The 20,379-nt window shown below is 42.9% G+C and overlaps 2 protein-coding genes across 3 annotated transcripts in view; one reads left to right on the top strand and one right to left on the bottom strand.

Moving 5' to 3' along the window:
• arhgap15 (Rho GTPase activating protein 15) overlaps positions 1-1,372 on the top strand; it is a 45,361-nt gene extending 43,989 nt beyond the window's left edge. The window contains exon 14 of the mRNA XM_076264405.1: positions 669-1,372. Within this exon, the coding sequence (XP_076120520.1) occupies positions 669-852 (184 nt within the window). The 3' untranslated portion in view covers positions 853-1,372. The remainder of the gene's footprint in view (positions 1-668) is intronic.
• A 10,387-nt stretch (positions 1,373-11,759) lies between these two features.
• gtdc1 (glycosyltransferase-like domain containing 1) overlaps positions 11,760-20,379 on the bottom strand; it is a 27,445-nt gene continuing 18,825 nt past the window's right edge. For both annotated transcript variants that reach the window (XM_076264402.1, XM_076264404.1), the window contains 5 exons: positions 18,198-18,307; positions 17,195-17,339; positions 14,655-14,725; positions 13,659-13,750; positions 11,760-13,389 (listed from right to left, as the gene is read on the bottom strand). In XM_076264402.1, the coding sequence (XP_076120517.1) occupies positions 13,258-13,389; positions 13,659-13,750; positions 14,655-14,725; positions 17,195-17,339; positions 18,198-18,307 (550 nt within the window). In that variant the 3' untranslated portion in view covers positions 11,760-13,257. The remainder of the gene's footprint in view (positions 13,390-13,658; positions 13,751-14,654; positions 14,726-17,194; positions 17,340-18,197; positions 18,308-20,379) is intronic.

Raw genomic sequence — 20,379 nt, 5'->3', positions numbered from 1 at the left:
TGTAGAGTAGAGGATTTGTGCGAGTGAGTGAGTAGTATAGTATACTCATCCCACCTCAGAGCTCTTAGGCCGCGTTCCACCAGAGGCTTGGAGCCAAGCCCTCCGCCACAGTTCTTCCATCACCTCTCTTTCTCTCTCTCTCCCTCTCTCTCTCTCTCCCTCTCCCTCTCTCTCTCCCTGGCCTTCCTTGCCTGTCGCTGCGCTGTGCTGCATCAGGCAAGCCTGGGCCTGGGTGTCCACGAGCCAGGTCACCCCTGTATTGATTGTGTCTGTGCGTGGGCCAAAACCTCAGCCCAGGGAGGAGGATGGCTGTGCCGCCGCGAAACCAGGCGCGAGTCCTCAAATACACTCTGTCCTCGGCCCCACAGATGACTTATGGTGTTACAAAGGGCTTGCATTTTGCAACATGAAATTACAGAGAAGGGAAAAAAAAAACATGTAAATCTTTCTCGGGTTGTCTGGAAGATATGTGCTTAAAATGAATGCCAGTGTTTTGCTGCTTGTGGTAAGACATTTCGAGTCTTATGCATAGTTTGCTGTCAGCTGTACATCTGTAAGTTTTAACACAGATTAGCCGAAGAGATTAAACGTGCAGCACTTTCACAAGTCAATCCATTCGAGGCTTCTTTTATTGATTACTTTTTTCCCTTTTTGTCGTTCCTTTTCAGAATTCTCTGTCATTCTGTGAAGAACCTCATGTCAACACAAGGCATCAGTATTGTATTTGGTCCAACTCTTATGTGGCCAGAGAATGACTCAGGAAACATGGCAGTCAACATGGCGTACCAAAATCAGATTATTGAGTACATTCTGATTGAGAGCCGTGAAATCTTTGGAACAGATGATGTTTAAAAAATGTAAAGGACGGCTAAATATGAGTATATGATATTATTTTTTGTAAAGGAATGCATATGGTAATACTGGTATGAGCATTGGCCACTGTATGAGAAAGGAAGCTATGCAGTGTAACCCCTGGCAACTGAGGTACTTGTACTTGCCAAGGAAGAGGCAAAGTATGCATTGTATATATTTTTAATGTACATATGTGTTTGAAAGAGGATATTTTCAGAGAATATTTTCACTGGTTTCTGACATGCAATAATTTGCTATAATAAATATTCAAACAGTTAATTTCTATGTCCGCACAATGTCTGTGAGATGAAGGCCTCACTGTTTCATAGTCTGACACAGATTTATATGGTACTGAAATATAATTTAAAAAATCTCATTTTTATCTCATGATTTTTTTTTTCATCATTGTATCTTCAGATACAGTACCTGACTGTGATTTGCATCCTTAACATTTACACTTCTGTATGACGTGTATTTTTATACTGTAAATGTACTCAAATAAATTCAGGTGTGGACTGTATCTTCAGTACTTAGTGGTTCTGTGAAAGGTACAAACAGAAGAATGGGGAATGATGCATGGCACTCTTGTGACCATGACGTGTTATGAGCACATTTGTAATGCTTTAGGAGTTATGCATTGTGGAGTGTGACCATGGCCAGTATGTTTACGTCACTGGTGTAATGTAAACACAACTTTTTGTGATATAGGGTACCATCACTGATGAGCTGCAGGTGTAGCAAAAAGATCTCAGTAATAAAGTTTATTTACATTGTGTCAGGTTATGTCCAATCTATGCATCTACAGTAGTGTAACTAAGACGAATCACCCATAAGCTGTGTGTATTTTGATGCAGGCTAAACCCTAAATGAACACATATGATAAATATGTAAAATACCAATATATATGAAACATAAAAAAAATCCTTTAAAAAAAGTCCTTTTTATGGAAAATATTAAGCCTGTACTGTTTGAGCTCAAAAGCATCCGTGCTATCAGCTGTTTAACTCAAAAATAAAAACCAATATACCTCATCCTGGTGTCGTGAGGAGCTTCATCATTGACGTGACATCATTTGTAGCAATGCTTGTTTAATTTACCTTACGTGATTGGACCGTTTGGCTGCCACACTTCTGTGCTAGCGTTGTACTGAACACAGATGTGCTCTCTGATCGCTCCATCTGACATACAGTTAATCCTCATCAGTCATAACTAGACCATAGTTGCCTTATGCCAACAACCCATGCAGAGGACGATGATCTGCACTGTTCTATCGCTTCTTTTCATTGATACATAAAAACACAGTCTGTCAGGCCTCCGGCCGTGGGTCGTTGCTGTGGAGGAATAACACGAAGGAAGAATAGCTGACGAGGTCACAAGCGAGGAAGAAGACAAACAAGAGTACATGACCGACAGACAGTTATACTGTAACAACAGATCAGACTTGATTTCCCCCTTCAAATGTAATGTACTGTTACTTTTCAACAGAATGAATCTGTTGTGCTTGGATGAACCAAAGTCCTGTAGTGAAGTAATTCGGGGAATTCTGGATAAATGGCACTAAATCAGAATTACATTATAAGTCCAATTGTGTGAATGAGTAAGTAGACCTAAAAATATTACTCTTTTTAAAAGCCAGTTAAGTCAGTCTGTGGATTGCGTGTGCTCTTGTAAATGTATTAATGTCATTGCAAATGGATGTAGCAAACAGAGGCGTGTAGGGTGGTTTCTATTGTCATCTTTGATTTTCTTTCTTTCTTTTTTGTTGTCTTTTTGCAGAATGAAGGTTGAGCTCTGTGGGATATGATGTATTTTGAAGCAAACATTAATGCATGGTTACCACGGTAATCACAATCAGAGCCCAGAGCTGCATATCCTTAAGTAGACTCGTACTCTCTTGTTGATGAGTACATACTGTACACAAGACAATTAAGTACACATTAGCCCCCTCCCATGTACAAACACACACACACACACACACACAAGCATGGCAGGAAGAAATAATTATTCTCTATTAAGCTGCCTCTATTATGGCCCTGCCATCAGACTACAATTTATGGAGCCGCTCCTGAAAGCCATCAGTCGATCATGCTGCAGAGAGACGAGAGGCACTCTGGATAGTCCAATCACAATCACAGGGCCCATATCAAACGTCTTGTCATCCGGAGTAACACACCAATATGTCCATGGAGGCGCCCCCATGCAGTCATACAACTCCAAAGGACTGGTCTGTTTTTCCCCCTCTATGTTTGTCGTATTAATTTTTGGTTACAACCTAACGGCAACCGAGAATCGCCTGAGTAAAATTTGTCATTCAAACGACTCCTTAATCATAACCCTCTACGATGCCGGGCAGGCAGCACAGAAAACAAATGGGTAAGTTTGGTTGGCAGAGGTTTGTCTGGATAGTAGCGTAGCGGCGTGAATTTTGCTCGAGGGTTTGAGTCATACAGTTGGCAGAGCCACCCGTGAGGCCTAATGGGGTGCCGTTGGCTGTCTTTGTGGGAGGATCTGTCTCACACTTGGACCTATAAAATCACAAGAAATATACAATGTACAATGTGTCTTTTCAACACTAACTCTTGGTCTGTTGGTTGAAAGTAGAGATGTAACTCAAACTGTGTTGTCTTTTAATTGACAATTCACTTTTGGATGGGTACCATATGACACATGGGAGAGTGAGTGCTGGATGTGGGAGAGGGATGATAAGACTGTTTTATAACGAGCTATGTGATCTGGATATGGTGCCGTGCAACAACATGTTTGTCCCTCAAGTAAATAAAAGCAACTGATGTAACATGGGTTTCTAAGGTTGAAATTACCCCAAAGGTTCTTTTAAATAAACTGAAAGCAAAACATCATAGCTTTAAGATGCCTACTTTTATTTCAAGGTAATTTGGCTTTTGCCCAGCTTGAGCACAACACCAGTCCCTCCATCTTCTATCATCATTTTACAGTAATCAGAGATATACATTAGGCCAAGTCTTTAAAATCTCACTATGCATCATGTAATCACCATGCAATTTTCAACCAAAAAAAAAATATTCATGAAAATAATAAGAAGTAAGAAAAATAAATGCAAAAATAAAAAAGGAACCCTGGCTGACACGGTAAGCTGGCTCAGCATGGCAGATGTGTTTGCCTGCCATACTCATGTGGGACGCCAGAGGGTAAGTGGATCTAATCAATCCCGGCCTGCCCCGACCCAAAGCCCACGCCCTGCAGAGGGAGTCCCCCTGGGCCTCGTCAGGCAGATGGTGGTATTCACTGGGCACCTGTATTCACTCCGCTCTCCTGCGCAGCGCATGCCCAGTGCCAGTCCTGACACACACGGGGTGCTAATCTGAGGCAGGCCGATAGGCACTGATCATTCTGCCAACATATTGTACAACAGGGGTGACGCTATGGGGCCTATGAAAGAATATGTCTCCCACCAATAACAATGCTGTTGGCCATTTTGTTCTGAGGGCCCCCTGTCAGTGCACGGATCTTGGAATTGTCCTCTCTTTGCCTCGCCTGTGTCCAACACCCCCCATGAACAGCAATCCATTATCTTTAGACTTCATAAGCAGCAGCCCAGAGTGTTTCAATGTCATCCTTAAAATGTATTTGGCTATCAGAGGCAGCCAATGTGCCTTCGATGATTCAGTCAGATTGATTAACACTTTGTTTTGCTTTCATTCTGCTGTGTGTTGTGTGTATGTGTGTGTTTGTGTGTGTGATTACATGCTAAAATGTCTTCAGCATGAGCGTTCTGGTATTCTCTTGATTCCATTGCTTTTTTTCATAATACAAGAGTGCTCATGTGTGCGCGGAGTGCTGTTCGTATTGATCTCTGGCAGGGCCCAAACGCCGGAGGAGGAGGAGGATGATGCAGAGCCATCAGGCCATCAGTTTCAAATCAAACTGCCATAGCGCTTCTCACATTCCCATGTGGCCCTCGTGTTTCATGTGTACTCCACAGGCCAACGCTGAACTGTCTCCGTGGAATGTGTGTGTGTGTGTGAATGTGTGTGTGTGCGTTTTTTTCTCCCTCCCTCTCTGCCTCTCTCTCTCTTGGGTTAGAGATAAGAGAGAAAGTCTATAATTACAGGGAAAGGCTGTCGCTCTACATTGCATTTTTGTTAAATCAGATGTCTCATGCTGCAGTTTTGGCTGGTAATGAGGACTGGGTAGGTTAAAGTACATTATGTGTGCATGTGCATACATGCCTCTATGTGTATGTTTATGTATGGATTTGCATATGTGTGATAGTGGGTTTGTATGAATTGTTTGGACATCCTGCATGTTTGTGTCAAGAAATGTGTATGTGGGGAGTGCCTATGTATGTGCATGTTCATGCTTTTGTGTGTGTGTGTGTGTGAGTGTATATGTGTGTGTGTGTGTGTGTGTGTGTGCGTGCGTGTATATGTGTGTGTTTGTGTGTGTGTATATACTGTATGTGTGTGTATGTGCATGTTTGTGTGTATAGGGGTGACACAGTCCAGCTTTTTGTGGTTCTGCATTTCACTAAATCTCCACTGAAAAAAAGAGATAGAAAAAAGAAGAGAAAGAAGGAGAAACGAGAGGGACAGAAATGAAATCCAGCTTCGTGTGACCTCCCTCCTGGCACCGGGAGACACTTTCTAAGAGCATAACGAGCCCGGCAGGCCACCAAAGCTTTCAGCGCTACATTTCATTTTGCCGTGCGGCGGCGGAGGAACGCACAGCTCGGCTCGGCACACAAAACACACGGCAATTTCTCAAGATGTGCGCCGGCCTTATCTCATATTCAGCGCTGTGTTCATGTCGCTGCTTTGGACGGCTCGGAGGAAGTTGGGCCAAAAAGAAAGGAAAAGAAAAAAAAACGTGGCTGTGTCATGACATTTCGGTTTTTTTTTTCTTCTGCTCACTGAAGCAATGTGGATAACAAACCAAAACCGATCGTTGGGCATATCTGGACACTCTTGACGCTTACTCACCCCAAGCAATGATGGCTTGCAAGACTGAGAGGCAAAATGCTGACACAGGGTCACACACACACACACACACACAAACAAACACACACACACACGCCTCTGTCCTTTTAGGTGCAGTAGGCATCAACCAGCTTCATCTGCTAGATGTGTGCGCGGCATGTGTGTTCCTCTTTCAACAAGCCAAGTCCTCAAAGTAATTTCAAACAATAACTGCAGACCACTGAGCTCGGGAGAGCCCCTTTGAAGCACCCCCTTTGTCTCCGCGTCCCTCTTGGAAGAGCTTCATGGAAACAAGAACGTCAGTCCGTCAAAAGAAAAAGGGGGAAGAAAAAGGGCCCAAAAAGTAAATGAAAGCATAACAATACAGTGTCCCTGTGAACCATGGCTTGCCATGCCTTAACCACCGGGCCCCATTAAAACGGCGACTAGGCTCCAAAAGAGCATGGCAGCATATTGATAGCATATGACTGTGTCACTTAAGGACAACTCTTTTTGTCCCCCTATTTTCTCTCTCTCTCTCTCCCTAGCCCTCCCTCCCTCCCTCTCTCTCTCTCTCTCTCACACACACAGACACACACACTCACACGTATAGTCAGATGCACACAGGCGCATGCACGCACACACATAGAGACACACACAGACACACACACACACACCAGGAACACTGGCGCATATGGCAGCAGTATAAAGCATAATGTGGAATCAATGTGTGCCTTTGGCTAATTATGATACCTTTAATGCCTGGGCCCCAGGGACTCTAGTCCTATGAAGATCCTTGGTCAGTCCATGTAAAGGGACCCAGAGCTGCTATTTGATATTCAAATATTTTGAGTGTTGAATTTTAACATGACACACTTTTTAGCGACAGTGGGGTCCCTGTGTGTGGCATTAAATCAAGAACATTCTTTGGTAACAGTCACTCATTGGTGTTTTAGTGCTGCAGATAATTCCACTGTCATCTCCAATTTTGGACAACAGCCTCAAATATATTCATCTGCACTTTCTGCATGTGCTGAAATGCTGAAATTGCAATGTATCATCTTTATGATATGTTTATATTTTTTTATTGGTTATTTCAGAATTTAGAAAATGTGTGTAATGTGAATTTGTAAAATGACTGATACCATGCACATAAATGGCTTCATGGGATTTAATATGATAGATTGCAAGAATGTTAATGACATTTCTACATGAAAACTGTTAAGGGTCTATATTCAACAATTATTTGTGATGACGCCTACAATAACCAATATTAACCGCATGCGTGCGTATACATACATATATGGAGATTTCAATTAAGTTACAGTTTTTGACACAGTAAAAGTTTAGTTGCTTATATTACTGTTTTTAGATTTTACTGTGGTACGTTTTATTTACAAAGCACCTTTGAGACCGCCAAAACCACCAGATCCTGGAACTGCTGGCACTCTTGGAATGGAAACGATGGAAGCTGCAGCCCTATAATTTAGTTAGAACTCGTCAGCATACCAGCAGAGTGGTTCAAACAGAAACTGTTGCCGTTTTTTTTTTTTTTTGTCTTTTTTTATTTATTTATTTTTCAGACATTGCTCAAGGTGTTTAGCATCAAAATAAACAAGAGGGACTGAAGCAGGCGTGTCACTGAGGCGTGAAATTAAAGTTACTGTGCCTTGCTGATAATACACCATTTTCAGAATGCCTTCAACCATTCATTTATAACTTGCCAGCTGAAGAGACCAGTTTCACTTCTCCACAGTGTTCCCCACTACGTAGGCCTATGTGTAGGCTATGTGGTGGCGCTAATTCAAAATATCCAACTAGTCTTTGATCAGACATCTCTTGAGAATATAAAATAATTAAAATTCCCATTGACTTGAAAAAAAAAGCCATGCTTACTTTGCATTGTAGTGTATTTTTTACTTTTGGGAATTATTGTACATATATTTAGAGCATTTAAGGGCAGTATCTAAACTGACATTTCACTCGATGGTAAACTGAGCTCAAGTAAACATGCACATTTACCAAACACGGCTAACGTTTTTTTCTAACGCTTTAGGAAAGAAGTAAGATCACAAACACAAACAAAACAAATAAAACATGTGTTGGACTAAAGAGCAGAAAGCGGCTCCCCCACCCTTCTTTGGACTCTTCGAGTTCCTCTGTTGTGACTTGAACCCTCTAGGGGGCAGAGTGGCGCTTCAGACGGGGATCAACAGGTCAGAGATTTCCAAGCCAGTGCACAGTGCCGCTTGTGGCTGCGCTAACTGAGAAGGGAAGCGAGTCTGACATTCTGTTGGAGACTCTCTTTGGCGCACAGAAGAAGAAATAGGTCTAGATTTTCTTTTGAAAGTGGAACAACCAGAATCAGCCTATTTTTGTTTGTTTGCCTGAAATGTAATTTACTAAGACATAAAGTATACTATCTTCATCAAATAAAGTCCTGAAAAAAAGTACAAAATCTGATATCAGTTAGGAACATAATACGAACAAAAATATACAAAGATCAAGTAAATACCCTGCATCAGAGACATGATAGACTGTTAGTAATAGAAAGTGTAGAAATCATTGTGTGTAAATTGTGTAAAAATTATAATATTATCATTATCATATATATCTCTATGACATGGTAGTATAAAAATGGATATTTTAACCTAATTTCACAGAGGCTATAAAACAGTGAAACACTGGAAGACAACACATTGTGTATCTATAATATTTTTTCCAGCCTTCCATGACATCACTACTAAAGCGAAGCCTGCTGTAACCAACACTCATCTGGCACAGCTTTGGACGCAGAGTCTCCCTTACTTGACCAGCAGCTATTATGCATCAATTACAAACCAGAATGCAATTATCACCTCTTTCACTCAGGCAAGAATAAATGTCAATAGTCTCTTATTAAATAAATACACTATTTTAAAATACCCAGCTAACAATAGCATGGGAGGCCAGGGTTATGACCAATAAGCAAAGCACTATTTCTGAATTGCATACACCATATGTTTTATACATACATGCGTACATAAAAATGCTCTAAACGTATGTGTGGTCACATATGCATCATTAATGAATGCATCGTTATTGTGATAGTACCATTAATAGTGGCTGTGCTCTTATCAACAACCACAGTACTGAACAGCCACCAGAAGCATTCTGAATGAGTAAAATAGGAGCACTGGGGACAAACAAACAACATCCCCCCACCAGACACACACACACACCAAACTCCAAACGCCCATGGGCAGTGCATGGCTGGCTCTTTCCCTCTCAAATGCCCCCTCACCCAGAATGCATATTGCATGCAGAACCCTAAATCCCGATGCCTTTGAAGTGCACACACTTGAGATAGATATTTCCCTCTACCAACCCCCACCACCTTTATTACCAATAGTTGTGACACAATCTCCCTCCTCCCTCTGCCTCTCTGCTGCTGAGGGATATGCTAAAATATGCATATCCGTTATTCTAGAGATAGCATTTCCCCCTGTGCACTAAATACATCTTCATATATACACACACACAGCAAATTTATACTAATTGGATGCACTTCAGAATGCAATCACATCCAATCAGGGTGGATGAATGTTCCATTACAGATATTGATTGGTTGCAGACTGTTATTAAGATTTACTTAAGAAAATAACACTGATCAAATTAATAATAAAAAAAACTATTTTAGTTAATGGTGTGTGATGAACATGATGTCTCGTAAAAACAACCTTGTGTCATGTCATGAGATTCGTCAGCTCTTGTTTTCCAGCAGTGAACGCCTCAGGGGATGCCACAGTCATGGCTATCTTGTGAGGGGCCACTTCTTATCACAGGCAGCTGAGGGGGAACACCAGGGAGTTAACCACGGTGAGGGTTACGGCAGACGACCATCAAAAAAAAAAAAGAAAGAAGGAAAAAAGTCATCAAATCACGATGACATCATGTGTGCGAAGCACAAGGAAACAAATTAATCAGAAACACACTCAGGCGAGCACGCTGGCACTTCCCCTGAGCCCAGAGGTGGTCTAAACACACGCATGCATGTGAACACACACACGCACCCACACACACATATATGCATGTGTGCACACATACTGTTCACACACGCACACGTACACGTACACACACACACATATGCACGCGCACTTACGCTCACGGCGTCCCATGCGACACAGACAGTGAGAACAGCTACGCGAATTAACAGGCCAATGAAAAGGCTTAGTGCACACAGCAGTTTATGGACGCTGCTATTAAGTTTTTATGTGCGGGGTGACATTTTGCAAGCTGCAAGAGCGGCATTGTTATAGGGTTTATGGCGTCATTAGGTCTCGACCTTAGGTCAACTGGAAGTGCTCTGGTCTCTTCATCCAAGCCCAAATAAGCAGTTTAGGGGTGATTCAGATTTAACATTGAAGGTGGCAATCAGGTACACAACAGTTCCCAAGAATCAGAATCCTTTTAGCAAAATCACATATATAGGTTACATAAAACTTTTCCATACATAATATATATATATATATATATATATATATATATATATATATATATATATATATATATATATGAAAATGATTAACTTGGTTCCCTTGGTAAGTTATATGCTTAAAATTATTATTAGTTAAATTCTCAAAAAAGACTGATGAAATGTGATATTATCCACTTAGTATAGTAAGTGCAGTTCCACAGAGGGTCAAAGGTGAAAAGGGCTCAATGCATTTTATGATTACAATGCTTCTATTCACAAAAGCTAATTTATCCAAATCACATAAGTATCATGCGAAGGGATTAAAACTGTGATTACTTGGCAATGAGGTTTCATTTTTAAAATTCTCCAATTGTTCTCTCTTACATAAAGCCTAATAGACACATACTTTTTCCATGTACAACACAACAGTTTAAAAAATAATGCACTCTGGCTTGGTTACAATGATACGCAAGTGGTTTGCAAGCGGTCAGTTAAGTCCCTCTTGTTGTTTGCTTTGACAGGAGCTGGCTGCCGTCCTGACCTACTATGGCTCTGTGCCATATCAGACCTGCATCCCATACCACTAGAAAATAAACACAAGGAAAGAAAATCAAAAATTCATTAGTAGATGACTCATTTACAAAGAAAATCCATTAGTGATGGTCCTTAGTTGGACTGCAATCAGATGCTGAAAGAGTCGGGAGTATCCAGCATGTTTCTGGGCTAGGTGTGATAGTCAGCCTGAGCTCCAGCAGTCACAGGGTATCAATTCCACTGGCTTTTCATCAAAGCCGAGTGATAAAATGTCACAGTTCGGGTTTGAGCGAAGAATAAAGCCAAATGAAATTTATTACAGACAAACAATGTGTCTTTGATTATCCCCTTGTTAGGCCCTGGGTGCCTTTGCCTTAGCTTTGAGTTTGCTCCTTTTGAATGTGTTTTCTTGTTCTAAGGGTAGCCCCTTTTTTATATCTCAACTTGATCTTGGGATTCATTACTTTTCTTGGGTCGCCGTCAAGTTTTGATGTCCCTTCCAGACACAATATGCCTTCATTAACTTCCAGCTAGAAACTCCATATGATTTTTCAATATCTTTCATGACATAATTTTGAGGCTACATGCCATCGAGAGTAGAGGCTCTCTCTCTCTCTCGCTTTTGAATATCAACGTGGCAGTGTTGGAATGGACTCTCGTTTGGAAACATGCAAACTGACATAACAGCACTGTCTCAACAGCAGTGCACCATCACAGTAAACACTTCTTAAATCATAGCTTTTGGTTCTGGTTCATTTACAAACGGAAGGCAAGGGCACTACACTGAGGGACACATTGTTTGACTAAGCAACTCAACTCCAAGATTTTACATAAAACCTAAGAATTAGTTACAAAGTTTGAATGGAAGATGGCACCAGTCAGCTGAATCTTTTGTGAATTTGTAATACAAGGCATAATTGCACAAAATGAAAAATTCTGATGTTTGTCTTTATTTATTCATTTTCCTACAGGCTAATCTTCTGACACCCACATAAAGTATTCTCTGAACAAATCAAACTCGGGAGAACAAAGATATGCATGAGGAGAAAAGGAGTGAGCTTTTATACCACCTTCTTCTTTGAAAGTGTGAGAAGATCTAGGCATTTTCCCCCAGTAGGATGATGTGTAGGTGGACACTCTTCTGCCTTGTGCATGCTCCCCGCAGTTCAGTTCTCTGTACTTCAGCTGACCTGGCCATCAGACGTGCAAAGCACAGAGCAACTGCACAGGGTCTGATATCAAATATGGTCAAGAAGACAGAAGAGTCCATTCAAGATGACATATCTCTGCTGGCCCTTTCCTCTCTCACACAGTGTTAGCTTCGGTTGTCCAGTCTTCATCCTAAATCTCTGTTTCCAAGATTGTGTTACTGTGCAGGCACAATTTTACGAGACGTACTTTCAGAGGATGTGAAATGACATATTCTTAGCTTTAATGAAAGTATACAGTCATTCAAAAAATATGAGAGAATGGTGCTTACAATCCTGCAATGAGTCAAGATGTAGACGCTAAAAGGCCAGACGACCAGAGAAAATTTAATATGTAGCTAAAGGAGGAGGGGTAACATACACAACAGTACAAGGCCTTCTTAGAAGCCAAAGCTAACTTGACGACTTGTTGATCAAAGCGTATATTTCAGTAAAGAGAGAGAGCTATACAGGGATTAGAATCATGCTGGATTTATTTGTAAAAGTAACAGCCTTTTCAACAATAGGAATAGTTTGAATATACTTTTGTCCAAATGAGCGCTGAGTTTAAATAAATACATGTGCACACTTGTGAAACTTGTGCCTTTATGAGTTAATTGTAGAAAGTCCTGATCCCATGCACAGAGTAAACAAGTGGTCTGTATTTAGACTCAATGTTGGTCAGGAGGCATTCCTGTCCCCCTGTCAACCTTACTGAAGCCGTCCCCCGGGGACTATGCCACAACCTGGCAACCCAGGTGGAGAGCTAACCCACAGCTTATAAAGCCACAACTTGGCTGCCACTCTGTCGGAGTGGGAACGACAAAGAGAGAGCGAGGGAGAGAGAGAGAGCGAGGGAGAGAGAGAGAGCGAGGGAGAAGAGGGGGAGAAAAAACATCAGAATTCCTGCCTGAAGTGCTCCGGCACAAAGGATAAAAACGGATCTGAGCGGAAATATGAGGTGGCACCGCCTATGGGAAACATGAAAGCGGTTACAGGTTTTCTTTTTTTCCCCCAGCTTTTTCTCTCTTTCTCTTTCTCCATCTCTCCTCTCTTCAAACCACACGTTCAAACCACACGTCTCCTGCATGTGAAGGCGGCGGGGTGGGGGCGGGGTCGTTTGGCGGATGGCTGTCTTTTCGACCCTGGCGGTGGCGCTCAATGCATGCGTGTCCACCCCCCCCCCCCCCCCCCCCCCCGGATAGCAAGGAGGGGGTCTCCAGGGAGGCACGGGGGGCATGGGGGCACTCCCTACCAGTCTGTCTCATCTCACCCCTGTGGGCTCCAGTGACGGCTAGCTCCTGGCTGGACTCCCCTCAGCTCCAGCCCGGGCCTGGGCCTGCTCGGTGACGGAGTGGCCTTCTGCAGACAACACACTCCTGAACCTGTCTCTGAGCGCCTCCCAGGAATACAGACCTGTGTCCACCTGGACAGGAGCATGGTGTAAAACAGGCGAGAAGGGAGTAGAAGAGAAGGCAATTAAAAGATGGGAGGATGAGAATGGGAAGAGGGAGGAGAAGAGAAGGCAATTAAAAGATGGGAGGATGAGAATGGGAAGAGGGGGCTGGAATTGTTGGATTTGCAATGTAGTTGAAAATAAACAAGATTAAACATGATTGACATGAAACAGATAAGCAGAGTAGGCTGACAGAACTTTGTGGTCTTTGAGTTCATGTGTGTTCATGACTGCAGTACCTTTACAGCATGCCGGCGGACTACATCAGGTCTCTTACAGAATCCCTGCAGCCTTCTGCCAAGCTGCTCAGGTGTGGAGTAGAGATACTCCACTAAAGTGAGAGAGAGGGAGAAGGGAGGGGGAACACAATACATAATTCATGAGACAAAAAACCTCAAAGTGCAGATAAGATACCAGTCTCTTAGTCTCATTCATTAAAAATGTACAGCACTGCATGCTGGGCCCATGTTTTACATTATTGAACTGTGGTACGATTTAGATATTTATTAGTTATTTATTTAACTAGATGTCATGCCAGCCCAGTGGATTCTGGATCCCTTGTGAGGAATCACCCACTGTTCAGCTCCAAGAGACTATGAAACAGCATTATTATATTATGAATGAGGAACGTTGTGGCCAACTTTTATCTGGCCCAAAACTTTGACACATCGACTACACTTATCACCACCCTGTTGTTCTGTCATGGTAGCTTCATCAAACAGACCCCACCAAAACAAGAAATTAGAAGCGCCTGTAATTGACTTCAGCATCTCTGGCTAACTTCCGTGAAAACGTCCTGGTAACCAACCCGTGCTGTGCACAGGGAAAGCCTCTGGCCAGAATAACCGTTACTGGAAGTTTCATGCTTTGTTGATGCAGCCAAACTCTACCAAAAGATTAGCAGCAGAGCCTATGGAGACCTTTTCTTCCACAGAGGCACTGGCAGCAGTCAAGATTTTTAACCAGTTTGGATTTTACTTATAGCACATTCACGTTTTAGCAATTAGAAATAATTCTATCATGTAAGATCTTTGAAGACCGTGGATGGATTTATCCACAGTATGCTGTCAAATTTCCAGTCACAGCAAAAGTGAAAACAGCATGTGAGTCCATGACCCATATGTGCTTTTGTAGAGATATTCTTAGTGTATCTAAGTGTGTATCTATGCTCCCGTGTCCCAAGCAAATGTTTGTACAGAACTCCCTCCATTGAACCTATAATCTACTTGTCTTACCAGGGAAAATTTCTGGATAAACGAGAGCCTTTGGACAGAGTGGATAGCATCCACAATGGACCGCCTCTAGCCTGAAATAAAACAAAGAGACGGACAGGAGGAAAAGCAGAGTAAGCAAACAACCATCTCATCAAATGACAACATGACAGGATCTATGGCATAAACCTCACGCAGCCTGATCAGATTAAACGTGCCTGTGTAATGCATCTTAACCTTCTTACGCAAAGAGACGGGACCCTACTGCTCATGTTGCCATGATCCTGTTTATCAAAGAATTATGTGCACAGTATGAATCATGGCAGCACATTCAATTAATGCAGTTCCAAAATCATTACATTCACCCAATCACATTACAATAATGAATACGGATAAGAACGCACTACCCGAGAGCCACGGGCCTGATAACATCACAAGCTTTCAGGAGGATCGTAAATGCTTCCAACTCCCGCATAATATAGTGGGGGAGGAGACCACCCCCCGTGACCAACTTCAATTTCCACTGATTCAACTTATTTGAACTCCAATTGCTTCTTCAGGAAAATGACTGGCTGTTTAAATATTTTGTAGAACGGACATTAAAGTTTAAGGGTGCCATCCATCTTGCTACATCATTCCTCATGCTATTGCGATGCATTTTTAATCACCAAATTAACTCTTTTGGTCAGACCATTTGAATGTTCCTGGGGAGATTTCAAAGAGAGGAAAGAATGTGACTCAAGGTGAAGCTTATACCACTGCGGCTTTATGTTTCCATGTTTGCAGCCTCAATATTCTCCTACATGCTTCACAGTGCATACTTCACAGTGCATACTTCTTTCACTCCAATGATACAGTGCATACTTCTTTCACTCCAAAGATAGACCAAGCACATTTCTGTTTGTTCCCCTCGCCTCTGCACTGCTACTTGTGACCAGTGGCTCTACTCTTCACCTCGACTGGACTTTACAACCTAATGCACCATGGATGCGCCTGAGCCGAAGTCCCCCCCCCGCCCCCCCACACACACACAGACACACACATTCACCAAAGCCACCACCACCACCACCTCCTTCAGACAAGGGATGGCACGACGCAGGAAACTGCTTAAGGTCAGTTCCATGTCAGTGCGGTAATGTGTGAGCATGCAAACGCTTATCAGGCTTTTCATCTCAAACATAATTAGCCGATCATTTTGCTCGGCTGACTAACTGTTTTCCTGCGGGGCAGTGAGTGGGGCGTCTGCCGACAATTAATCAGATTAGGTTAATTTCCACACTAACGAGAAGGGAGCACATTAGTGACACCTCAGTCCATGAGGCGTAGTGGACTGCTCTTCTGCTTGCTTTTCTTTTCTTTTTTTCCTTTCTTCTTCTTTAGGCCGGGGTCAGTGGTTTACTGTTTTCTAAAATTTGTAGTAAACAGCCAGGGAGAAATCTATTAGTACTTCTGAGTGAAAGTGCTTCCAACTGTCTGACTAAAGTAAAATAAGTTCTAGCACACAAACCCTACACGATTAGGTTGGAATGTTACATTCTTTTCTGGTTTGCATTCATTGTAAGCTGCTGAAGTCAACCAAAAACATGCTCGCAATCAATGCGGAAAAAAAAAACTGACCTAAAAACCTCAATGTCAACGGCCTATCTTAATATATACAAGGCACACAACTGCTGAACTACTGCTGTTTAGAACCATGTTAATATTTCTAGCAAACTTCCACAAAACCAAAAGAAAAACAACTAATATGTCATACAACACAAAGAATGGGACTCAATAATAACAACTGCCACAAGGGGACACTCTGGCAGGCCCAGTGTGCTCTATCACCATGGTAGCTATTCTTTCATATTTCCTGGTTCTCATTAAGCAACAGAGATAAATAAATAAATGCTAGCCATTCCCACAATGCAAACAGTGAGCTCCCCATGATGTGGTCTACATTGTGCACAATCACAACTGAAGAGAACGGAGAGGGGGAGCTCCCTCTCCCTCGCCTCAGTTATTAAGATGGCTCTCCCAAAGGGTGACCAAACTGAAGGTGCCTTCAGGTGCCTTCAGTGGTAGCGCCCTGGTCTGGACTTTGTTTACAGTCAGGGGCAGGCATACACACCGAAATGAAAGGAGCCGACCTATGATGAGACCGCTTCAGCCCTCAAGACATGGTGGTCCTCAGCTTCTGAGGCAATGCTTTGAAAGAGTCTTCCCACCTTGGCCCATGGGCAGAGTCGGCTGAATCAAACGGCTAGCCCAGGTGACTGAAGTTCGTGCAAGGGGTGGAGTGGGGGGGGGGGGGTGGTCAATATGTCAAGGGACGAGCCTTCAAAGATCGTGTCTTGGCCAGGCCACACATCTAACAGTCCCCTTGAGGGAAACTTACCTCCATGTCGGTAAAATCAGGCTCGCCAAAACACGCAGATGTTTTCATGGGACTTTGTGGAGAAGTGTTTCATTCACATCAAAATGCAAATAGGGATAAACATCAATATTTCATGAATAACCTAGACAGAGGTTTATGAGGCAGGTCTTCTTCTCAACATATTGAAATAAAAGGACAGAGCACTTACATGGCCACTCCAAAAAACTCATGCTTGGCTGTGGAGATGACGATATCGGCGCTGCACAGAACTGCGAAGTAGGCCTCTTTACTGGGCATAAAACCCCAGTGGAGAACGTGGTCTCCCAAATCTCTCCTGGCCTCTGTGAAGATATCTGTTGGACGTTTCAGTCACATGAGGAGAAAGCTTTCAGAAGAACAATGATGAAGTCCTCTAAAGACTCTTATGCTTTTAGAGTCATAGCTAAATAGTGAGGTCATGCCTAAGGGACACAGATGAAGAAGTCTAATGCACACCGTATGAGAGTCAATGTGACATTTTTATGTTTCTTACGCAAGAGAGGAAGGGCATCCCAACTTTGTACTTGGAGAAATGAGAGGTGAAATAATCAATAAGCAGATTCTATTACAATATCAAAATGGATTAAAAGCATTTTAATGTGATTGCCTTCCGAGCATTCATAACTGTAATTTCTAAATATGAGGGAAATTTATGGTGGTTGTTGTTTTTTTAGTCTCAGCAGTTTATATATCTATAAAACTTTACATCCCAATATGGGAGAGTGTGCTTCCTTTGAATTGGCTATTGCCCTAGGCCCCTGTGACGGGTAGATTAATTAAATGAAGGGAACATAAATATTTGGATGAGTACTGAAACCATTATAGCATCATCATCTGCTAATGGGAAGTGTATTTTCCCAGTTAAGAAATGTCTTTAGCACTGAACAAATGGGTAAAACACGTGACCTTTCACCCCACTGAATCTAATCACAAATGGGCCCTAAATACTTGCAAATCCAAATGGATACTGCTGGCTTTCCAACATTGCCTCTAAAATACAAATCATGCTCGGAGCCAATTTGATCAAATGTGCACATAAATGAGACCTAGCACACAATTAATTTTGCAGAGAGATATAAAAACCAAATGTAACTAGAGACAATATAACAAGCGTCTATCAATTCATCAGGACTGAGAGGCACGCTGTCGTCTATCCAACGCAGTGTTAGTACCTGGCACGTCTGTGAAGGTCTCCCCCAGGACGGAGACTTGAAAGCGCAGTCCTCTCTCTTTGAGCTTCAGCAGGGTCCTAAAGAACAGCTCTGGGTCTTTATCGTGCTCCCTACAGCCATCCACACACAGAAAGAAGGGCTCTCAGATGTTTTGTTTTAAATGAAACGTCTCCATTTTCAATAAAACAGGTATTGTACAACAAATAAATAAATAAAATGGTTGATAAAATACGGTGTGAGAGTGAGACACTTTCTTCCTCCACTATCGTCCTGTTGAGATATTATTTTGTCTTCCTACTACCAGTGCATGACACACAGCTTTTTTCACAGGGAATGGAAGACTTCTCCAGAAGACAGTCAGACTGTAGCACTCGGAGGCAAATGAGCCCATTGGAGAATATTCTTACTCTCAGGGTATTCCTAATAAGGACATCTGAGACCTGACTATTAACGCACAATATATGGGATCAATCAGTTCTCAAGAGTCCTACAGTACAGAATGATGAACACTAATGATACGAAGCCCATTTTTAATGATTTGTTTCTTTTCATTAAGTAACGCTATCAAGATTGTAATGACTGTTGTCTGCCCTCTAGACTCTAATTAATGGTTGTTAATAATAGTAACACAGGCCATATATACCGTGCGAATATGACAATAACTAAATCAGAGACATCTGCATGGATTTGTAATGCACTGTGGTGAAGTCTAATGCGGACACTTTGCAGTGCGGCACTGCTTCTTTTGTTCATTTGAAAGAGATAAGTCAATCCACAACGAGGTCAGAAAAGCAGGACGCCTGCACTTCAGGTCCGCTACATGGTAGATCAGTACAATTATCCTCATGGAGTTACATTATTACATGCAATAAGAACGACGTTCTCCCTCTAAGCCTCTTTCGCATAAAACCATTTGGCTCCCAAGCTTTTTTGTCAGTCGGAAATTCTGCGACAAAGATTGGGTTTTCTCTCAGTCGACAAGGGGGTGGGAGGTTGGTGAAGGGTATGTGTGTGTGGAAGGGGGGGGGGGGGGGTGTGTATGTGTGAGAGAGTGTGGCTCTGTCTGCTGAAGGTCAAAAACAATTGTCAAACGGCGGAGCATTAAGCAAAGACGCTTCCCTTCTCCCCACCTCGGCGGAATCTCCTTAGGTGAGGTATTAGAGGGGAGGCTTATTTATACTCATTTCCTCCTCTTTTCTTCGCTCGTTTCTCCCCCGTGGCGCAAAGCCGATTCCCTCATTAATTTCTCGCTCTCTTTGATTCCGTCCCGCGGCCGCCGAGGCAGGCGGGTGTTGGAGCACCGCTACCTTGCGCGAGCAGCAGCGCTAGTCGGAGGGCCACAGGGGAGGGCCGGGGTGGCCGTGGGGATGCCTATTAACCAGCCTGACTGACTGTCTGCCTGCTAAATGACTGCGCTCCGTGATGTCCCCCCTAACCTCACACACGCACACACCCCCCTCCCTATTCTTCCCCACCGCTGACACAAACAAAGAGGGTTAATTAACGTGTCAGTGGAGACCGTGGAGGTGTGCAGAGAGAGAGAGAGAGAGAGAGAGAGAGAGAGAGAGAGAGAGAGACTGTATTCTCCGCTTCCTTCTCATGGGTGAAGGGGACATCCCGAGACACGCTAACGACTGTGGGTATTACATACAACTCACACACACACACACACACACACACACCGCCAGGCCCAGTGTTATATCTTGGAGCCGCGACCTCCATAGACTGACCTAATTTCTCTAATGAGTCCTGGTCACCCCTCAGCTCTGTCACATCACCTTCAGCTAAATCACTCGGACAAACACGCGCATCATCACACAAAGGGACTGGCACAGCCACCTATATATTACCTTCCCATCACAGAACACAGCGTGCTGCAATTTCTTACCCCATAATGATTTATCAGCCACCGCATATACTGTAAACATCTTTAATCAAGAGACAGGATTGTATTGATGCTGATTACAGGTTGGCTTTATCCGTTTGCCACAAAATACTGCACCCAGTAGTCATGGCTTTGGAGGAAATCTATCTAGGCGTGCGTGTGTGTGTGTGTGTGTGTGTGTGTGGAGTTGAGTTGTCCTGTGACCTCAGTGAGCCCTGTCCTAGCAGCTAAATAAACTGAGAAGGAGAGAGATGCAGCCGTCCTATGGGGAGAGCGAGACCACTCATTAGTAGGCAT

This window comes from Alosa pseudoharengus, unplaced genomic scaffold, assembly GCF_046254945.1.
Source record: "Alosa pseudoharengus isolate Yale_2024_CS ecotype anadromous, Long Island Sound unplaced genomic scaffold, YU_APseudo_1.1 YU_APseudo_1.1_scf_3, whole genome shotgun sequence".
NCBI lineage: Eukaryota > Metazoa > Chordata > Actinopteri > Clupeiformes > Clupeidae > Alosa > Alosa pseudoharengus.
The sequence above is the reverse complement of the archived record's forward strand: the minus strand, read 5'-3'. Positions and strand labels throughout refer to the sequence as shown.